The sequence below is a fragment of the Rhincodon typus genome, chromosome 32, assembly GCF_021869965.1.
Source record: "Rhincodon typus isolate 14 chromosome 32, sRhiTyp1.1, whole genome shotgun sequence".
Taxonomy (NCBI): Eukaryota; Metazoa; Chordata; class Chondrichthyes; order Orectolobiformes; family Rhincodontidae; genus Rhincodon; species Rhincodon typus.
Window position 1 is genome coordinate 16,743,596 of NC_063363.1, and position 9,238 is coordinate 16,752,833.

The window sequence follows — 9,238 nt, forward strand, 5'->3', positions numbered from 1 at the left end:
CTCCAGGTCTGCCCTCACTAAGGCACTGTAAAACTGCTGCAAGCCATCCCTACTTTGAATTCAAGTCGTCTTACGATGAAGTTCAATATATTACTTGCCCTCCTCATTATTTGCTTCACCGCCTGTCTACTTTCATTGACTGGTGTACAAGGACACCCATATCCCTTTCTACATCCACACTTGCCAATATATCACCATTTAAAGAACACTATTCCTGTTTTTCATACTTAGCCACATTATACTGCATCTGCCATGTTTGTCCACTCACTCAACGCGTCAATTTGCCTTGAAGCATCTTACATCCACCTCAACTCTCAATCCTGCTCATTTATCAGCAGCAAACCTAGAAATGTTACATTTGGTTTCCTCATCCAGGTCATTTTTGAATATCATGAACAGCTGGGACCCAAACACTGATCCTTGCGATATATCACTAGTCACTGTCACCTCTCAGAAAAGATCCGTTTCCCCCATTTCCTATGAATCAACCAACACCTGATCCATGCCAATATACCATCCACTATCACACATACTTTAAATTTGCTCATTAACATCTTATGAGGGACCCCAACAAAAGCATTCTGAAAATCCAAATACGTCATATTCACTGATACTCCCCAATCGATTGTACTAGTTTCATCTTCAAAAAACCTCCAGCAGATGTGTTAAGCATGACTAGCCCTTCATAAACCATGCAATTTGACAAAGGTCAAGTTGTTGATAGCTGTTTGTTGAAGTGCTAAATTTGGATACATTCCGCTAATACCTGATTGAATGTCTTCATTTATTTCAAAAATTAAGATGCATTAGACAAAAATATTAAAGTGTTAAATGACTCATGGTGTCATCACAAGAAAACTGTTCAAATTGCCTTTACATTTGACGTTCCAAATATTGCCACAATGCACTTCAACACAGTGCAACAAACTGTTGTAGCAAAAAAAATAGAATGACAGCATTCCTTGATAGCGATGAGAATGTGTATTCCATAACCTCAACCACATCACCGCAGAGAATGCTGCATAGACCCTACATCTATGAATGCTAGAAAACAGATCAGTTGTCCAACTACCCTCCCTTGCTCTCAGATATCCACCTCTTAACAGCCATTTATATATAGAACGTGACACAATGCTGAGAATACTATCTGGACTGTCCTTACAGCTGGCAAGAGATGCATACGACCCAGGGGACTATGAACTACTTCTCTAATTTGAGTTTTAAAAGTACCATGTGAATTTGCTTAATATATTATATTATCAATACCATTGAACAGTGAAGATATAGCATTTTTTACACAATATGGTATAACTTGCATGAAATAATTGTTTAAAAACCCAGTAAACTGACAGAAGAAAATGATTAGCAAACTTTGCCTTATACAATTGGTTAATTATTTGCAAATCATATTTTTATTGTATCAAATAAATATACACACATTTCATATACTTACGCGTTACCACAGAGCTGAGGCAGATTAAGTAAAATGGTCTAAATTAATTTTGCTGATCTCAGTAGTTTGCATATGCTTTTAAAAAGTAGTCAAATGCAAACATTTAGAGTGAAAAGCTTCAAAATTAAATCAGTATAGTCCTTGGTTTAATAAACATGCAGTCCCATCAAAAATAGACCACATGATTTCAATGCTCAATCTCTAAAATGACATATATGGCATCAAGCAGTAGTCTTTCTCCATTATCTCTTTCTTTTAAATGCAAATATGCGCCTGAAATCTTAAACTTTCAACTTTGTACATGCTCTCCATTAGTAATCACTTCTCCATTATAATGTATATCAAAAGGGTTAGTTCGGTTAATTTTAGTGACTACTTTGTAAATTGGCTCTCTGTGCTAGTGCTTGTTAAGAGTTAGAGAGTTTGGCTACAAGTAAGTAGCCATACCTTTCGAGTCACGGGCCGTGTCCATGAAGCCTGGAGAAAACAAACATGAGACACAAGTACTTTAGATATGTTAGTCATGAACATGCACAGCCAGCTTACACTTAAAGATGCTTTGTGCAGGTAACAATATCTACAAAGGATATGCAAATACAGTGGAATCTTACTACTTAAAAAAAGGTGATAGGTCCTCACCACAAAGATTTTTTCCCTTGGTCTTGGCAGTATTTCCATTAAGGTCAGTAAAGATGCCCAAACCTTGGAAGATAAATAGCGTGTGCAATAACCAGGTTTCACAATAAAACCTTATTTAACATAGGAAATTCAGATGGTTTTTATAAATAAGTTTATAGGACATCACAACTTCCTTTTAAAGAAAGAAACTAAGCTGTTTCCATAACTGTTAGAATGTGTCCCAAATTCTGCACATCCTCTTATATGGCTTCATTTCTTAATCTGTCACGCTGGGCACTGGATGGTCATGTGACTAAGGAGCAGTACTGCAAAGAAAGCTATTTGGACTTGTCCAGAAATGGACTGACATCAATGGGCAATAGAAAATTTACTGGCGTTTCTCTCCGGATATGCTGGGAATGTTGGGAATGCATTAATAGATGTCCGCAGCTAGTGAAATATCGTTCATTGCCAGGTTATCACGGCCACCTTCCAAAGAACGAGCTGAAGATGGTACTGGGGTCCTTGATGCTAGAGGTGGCATTTTGAAAAGAAAAGAGACTTGTGATTCTTTTTTTAACTAAGTATTTATACACTTTCAGTGTTCAAACTTAATATAGAAGAAAGTTGGAGATCTAATGAGACAAACACACAGCAGATACCCAGCCCATGCACTTACTGCCTAAAATGCAGCATTCTGTGAACTTTGGGAATTTGTAAGGTTTAGGTTTTCCGGTCTGCAGTATATTGTGTATTCGCCATTGAATTTTTGTCTGCCTGATTTGCATATGATTTACATATGTTGTGCATAATGCATTTGCAAGAATAAGAGTCAGCTGGAAATCAAAAGATCCACTGAAAGTACTTAAGTAGCTTCTGCTGTTCTTGGTCATCAAAAAAGCCAAAGAAAATGCTTCTCCTGACATGTTAACCTAGTGCTATAACCACTCCAACCATTTTTGAGCTAATGTCATCAGCAGAAGAGTTAAAAGCAGACTAGGTGGAACCTTGCTCATGGTCAGAGTTTCAAGTTGGTTGGGCTCATTTAAATGACACCAGTACAGATGGTTGTGCAGTGCACTACATTGGTGGATTGGCCAATTGAATCTCACATGGCCATGCCAAGCTAATGCTTGAATCTTTTCTATTTGAAACAACAGGATTAAAATAGCTGTGTTACACCAGCTGATTTAATTTCAGTACTGCTGGCAGATAATCTGCTTTCACCCCTCTAGAGAAATCCAGATCAGAAACTTCCACGGGGCTAATTTAGGGAACATAATAAACAAGCTATTTAAATCATTACAATTTCAGCATTTTGAGAAACGGGAAAAGCAGTTCTTAATAGAATAATGCCTAGCAACTCGCTTTGTGCCCATTGAATTAGCAGATGAAGACTGTTACCTTTTATGGCAATACAATCAAGTGCTACTTACCAGCGCATAAATAAGGATGGGTAATGTTCATTTAAGTGGAGGTGAGGTAATTTAGACAGGGTGTATAATAGGCAGCTAACCCAATGCAGCTAGGTAGTCATTCCAACTCCAAATGAAAATTATCCTCCCTCCAACCCCCACCCAACCCCATAGATTACCTGAATTTGGAAGGCAGTGGTATGGCCCCTCATGACAGACATTTATGGTTAAAATATATTTGAATAAAAAATGCTGCATTGTAGGTGCACACCCTATCCCTGCTAAAGTGTACAATTCCCATTAAGTGTCTCTATCACTGTGGAACATCAGGATGAAGATTCAAAAGCTGATAAAACAGTTGGTGTTGTCAGAAAAACTGGCAATGTTGGGTTCAATTTAACAGGTTGTAAAAATATCACAGGAATGCAGAGCATTGAAATAAGCCACTTCTGAATGAGCAATTCCGTTAGCGGCAATGAAACAATATACCAGCGGATCATAACATAGCCAGAATAATGAGTCTTTAAAGCTTCTCAAGCAGCCAACCAGCCATGCAAACACTATAAATGTCAAAAAACTTTGTTCATCAAGCTGTTGAATTCTTGTGTAGCAAATCCCAATTTGCCCACAAAGCTCTGTTTTATGCTGATCCTGAAAGGAACAGCCCTGACATTTCTACTCAGGAAAGGATACAGGGAATGGTGATTTTGACACTGGTAGGAGACTTGGCAAACAGCCTTTATGTACTTATTTAATTTTAATTTTCAAGCTGCGGCATTAATGAGTTAGCAAACTACCTTCCATTTGAACTGAAGTTAGTGATAGCTTTAGGAAATAAGTACTTGGATGAGCACTTGAAGTGTTGTGACTATGTGCTATGTGCCTACTGCAGGAAAGTGGGATTAGTGTAGGTAGTGGTATATATTTATCAGTACAGATTGAATGGACTGAAAGGCCTCTTCTGTACACTGTGATTCCATGCAAATTAAGAGACAACATCACATTGCTTGAAAAGTTATTCATTTTTTGTTATCCTGTTTAATGATGCCAAATCATAAGAAAATTGAAGGAGCAGGAAAAGATCATATTGCCCCTCAAACTTCTTCTGCCATTTAATACGATCACAAATGAATACACGTATTAACTCCACTCTGAAGGAGGGACACTGGACCCAAAACGTTAACTCTGCTTTCTCTCCACAGCTGCTGCCAGACCTGCTGAATTTTCTCAGCAATTTCTTTTTTTCCAATTTCCATATCTGAGCAGTTTTTTTTGGCTAACATTTAACTCCACTTCCTGTGTTATTTTCTTCCAAAGCCTTGACCTAATGAGCAAAACCTTAATAATCCCAATCTTGAATACACTAAAGCATGGAGCATGCGCACTTGATTGTAATCTGAGACTACACCTTCTGGTTCTAGGGTTTCCCTGCTGGGAAACCATCTCTTGGTATCAAGCCTTTTTAATGAAACCATCACTCATTCTAGACTCGAGGATATAGGGGCATTTCACTCTCCCTTTTTGTCAGAAAACACAATGATAACACCTGAACAATATGGACCAACATTTTGAATTTCATCGTCAGATTTTAAGGCCTCAGATCTATGGACTGAAATCATTTATAATGGGAAAGACACCAACTTTAAAGTGTTCAGTGATCAACTGACCACAGGCTGAGCAAGGCTCCAGAAAACCAACGTGGGATAAATGAAATTGACAACTGAAATCAACACTTTCCTCAATATAGATTGAAACTAGTCAGGCATGAAGAAACTCACATTTCCTATTTCTGAATTATGATCAGTTTCACATATTGGAGACAAATGGAGTCACCAACAATGATCTAGTTCAGAAACAATGAGTCCAGACAAGCAAATACATGTGTTGGTTGTTTTGTCAACTGCTTTGGCAGAGTGGAGGAGATGAATTTTTCATAGAAGAACTGAAAGAAGCCTCTTGCTATCTAATCTTGCTCAGGAAAGACCAAACAACCATTGTCAATACAAACTAGAGAAACATCCAAATGTAGACAACTCAACAACAATACTGGCAATATTTTTAGCTACTGCTGATTGAGGATACTGCTAACCCATCATGATCTCAGGCCAACATCTTATATCTCCAGCACACCCGCTTAACTTTAAACTGCATGTTCTTGTATCGTCTCATTTATATTGGGCATTATGCTGTACTCATGTTTGTGTGCATTTGATGTTTTAACTTCATTACTTTTCCTCAAAGTTTGCAAGTAATGAAATTCCTCTTTCCTTCACTTAAAAAGAAACTTCAATTAGGTATTTATTATTCATGGTGTGCTAGTTAACGACATTTTAATTAGAAAGAGGTATAGCTGCATACTGAAAAGACCATTAAACTTTTATTGCAGCCAACTGAAGAGGCTGAAAAACATGAGCAAATTCACCTCTTCTCACCTCATTGTAACAACTATCATCCAAGAATCAATCAAGTACCCCTTCACTGCACCTCCTTTAAAGGCAATTATGTTCTTCAGGTAAAGGCGTTTAATATACATAGTACTCTAGGTGCTACAGTATTCACCAAACCCCTGTACAATTGGAGTAAAACTCCTATACTTTTATACTTCAACACTCTTGCAACAAAAACTAATGTACTGTGACATCCTAACAGCTTGTGGTACTTGTGTGTTAACCTTCTGTGGTGTGTGTGCTGCGATATCTAAATCCTAACATTTAATAGGTTCACACCAATTAAAAAGAAAATTGCTCAACCATCCTTCTTAACAAAATGGATAGTTTCAAAATTACGCCCACCTTTCTGCATATGATATCTACTTGTTCAATCACTGAACTGGGCAACTATCTTTGCAAATCCTTTACATTCCCCTCACAGCTTACCTTGCCACCTAGCTCTGTATCATCAACAAACCTACACCCCGTTCCTGTTAAGTCAGACATTGACACATGTTGTAAATAGTTGAGACCTGAGGTTTGACTATTAGTGTCCCAAGATCCTAAACCTTAACCTTCTCTAAAACAAACTTGCACACAGATAAACATCAGGCATCAAATTACTAAAAAAACACTGCAGCCGCCTAGCAGACAGGGAGACTTGATTCACAGGTCTCAACTTTTTAGCTCATTTTAAACACAATATTTTCTAGCTATCCTCTTAATCAACAAAGTCCACCCCCAATTCTCTATCAACTTCAGGGAAAATTTATTGGTACCACTAACTCATTTGTGTCTGTGTCTGAATTATAAAATCAATATTACTTTTGTATTTAAAACTTAAAAGATCTCAGATTGACAAATTGAATTAAATTTTAATCCTCAAGCTTGGTGCTTGAAATCCAGTTATACAAAGGATTCCTCAGAGAAAAACCTTATCAGGAATTCAGTGATGCTGAAGAAGTTGGTAGACATAAAACTCTGCCAGTATCTGAAACATTGCTATTTTGGGAGTAAGGCCCCTGATTTAAAGAGTTTGCCATAAATGGCTTTTAAGTTTTAAGCCAGGAAAATATACATAAGAGTTATAAAACATATCATTAAATGTAAAATAATAAAAATTTAGGCAGTTTATTATGTAAGAATGGCCCTTTGATGCTGTTTAATAAATTTAATCTTGGAGTGGATTGCAGCTCTTAGCAGTAGGGAAGTGAATGGAATGGAAAATTGGACCGGGTATTACCAGTCATTGGATCGACTATCATTAGTTTTTGCCTGGTGGGCAATGCTAAAATGCTCCATCACAAGTTACTTTATTTCACATGCAGCAAAAGTCTGGTTCGATTGCTCTCTTAATTTCTGTAAAATACTCAGAAGAACAATTAAACTGAAAATTAGATACGGAGCAGAACAAAATTTTGGCGAATTAATACCTTACGAAAGTAGAGAAGCAATTACTGGTAACTTCACATTATAGCACAGAATGGCTCTGCAGCAATTGCTCCAAGTTGGATTCTTCCTTATCTCAAAGGGTAACTAGAGGGACACTGACAGATATCTACCCATTACAGAAAGGTTAAGTGTAATAGACATATTTTTTAAAAACGTTAAACCATTTCCTGTTGTGATGGAATGTGTGCATTTAGTTGTTTGCATATTTCAAAGTTATCAAACCAACCTTGATCTTTCTGACATTAACTAGGAAGTGATACTGTGCACGATCACCCCTTCCTGCTATTTTAAGCAAGGTTTTAGTGATTGTTCCTGTTAACATACTAGATAAAAGAAAGTGATAGAAGCAAGTATGGTTTTTATGATAACGCTAAAAGATACAGCTTCTAGATTTCAATCCTTTGGCATTGCTCCCTAAAGGACGCCAATAAAAGACCAAAGGATTTATTTTCTTGGATTCCATCAAATCTTCCAATCTACACAAACTAGTATCCATTACAGGGAAGATTTCATCCATTTGTAGCAATATCATCAACACATTCTTTACAGGGGAATGTGAGATTTTTTGACAAGGAACAATGTAACTATATCAAATGCTACATTTAATAACACTCCTTTCCAACTGGTTCTATCTGTTATGCCATTTGACCCTAAAATAATATACTTGATGGTAAATTTAAACCTTTACTGAAAAAAGTCAACATTTTATAAATGAGACTATCGTTTCTACAGCATTCTATGACCCTTGCTGCAAAAGGACAGAATGCTTATTTAAGATGATATAAAAATTGGAGAAGGACAGAGGTAGTTTCATCAAAGAAACAGCGACTGAGTGGGAAGCAAATCAGTGCCAAAGGCAAAAAAACAAAAAAGTACAATATAGAAATTACAGACAACAGAGTTTTCAAAAACGAGAAAATGCGAAATGAGGGCAAATAGATGTTAATGAACATTCATAACTTTCAAGATTTAAAGAATTCCCACGTAAACCAAATAAAAAGCAGAAGTAAAATATGTATAAAAGGTTTCTTTTGTATTCTTTCCAGTCACGAGGATTGGTGCTCATACCACAAATATAAAAGGCCAACATACAGAAAGGAACAATGATTATGCAGTAAGTTTGATAAAATGATGAAAATAAGAGCATTCGTTTCACAACATAATTCACTATCACAACACTGTAGAACAAGTTTGTACCATTGGAATCAAATAGATACAATCATGTACAGTAACAAATGTTACACATGATCAGTTAATGACTAAAAACTCATGATGAACAGTAAGCTTATGTGACAAAAAAAGCTAAAGCAGATGATAAAAGATTTGCCTCATTTGCCTCAGTAATAATTAGTCTCTGACAGAAATCAAACATTTTAATTTTCCCATACAAGAAGGCAAACAACATACAAAACAGACAATGTAGCTGCGTGCAATGGAAGGGGAGTAGGCATGTATAGCTAATGTATTATAATTTTTTTTTAAAAAAAGCCTCACTCAGTCCCTGGAGATTAAGCTCAGATGCTGATAAGGACAAGTAGTGATTTTATGGACTGAATGCAGTGTGAATGATACACGGTTTGCAGTCCAACACAACATTGTACGTCAGCCTTCCTGCTCCTCTGATGCTGCTTGGTCTGCTGTGTTCATCCAGCTCTACATCTTGTTATCTCAGACTCTCCAGCATCTGCAGTTCCTACTATCTCTCTACAACATTATGATAGCTTCTTTTCTCCTACTCGTAAAGGCAAACTTGAAAATCCGTAGAGATAGTAAGAACTGCCGATGCTGCAGTCAGAGATAACACATTGTGGAGCTGGAGGAATGCAGCAGGCCAGGCAGCATCAGAGGAGCAGGAAAGCTGATGTTTTCGG

At 37.0% G+C, this 9,238-nt stretch overlaps 1 protein-coding gene across 7 annotated transcripts in view; it reads right to left on the reverse strand.

The window, feature by feature from the left end:
- ncam1a (neural cell adhesion molecule 1a) overlaps positions 1 to 9,238 on the reverse strand; it is a 489,661-nt gene that overhangs the window by 140,623 nt on the left and 339,800 nt on the right. For 4 of the 7 annotated variants that reach the window (XM_048615406.1, XM_048615407.1, XM_048615405.1 and 1 more), the window contains exon 10: positions 1,901 to 1,930. The exons of the other annotated variants lie outside the window; for them this stretch is intronic. In XM_048615406.1, coding sequence (XP_048471363.1) covers positions 1,901 to 1,930 — 30 coding nt within the window. The remainder of the gene's footprint in view (positions 1 to 1,900; positions 1,931 to 9,238) is intronic. 7 annotated transcript variants of the gene reach the window in all.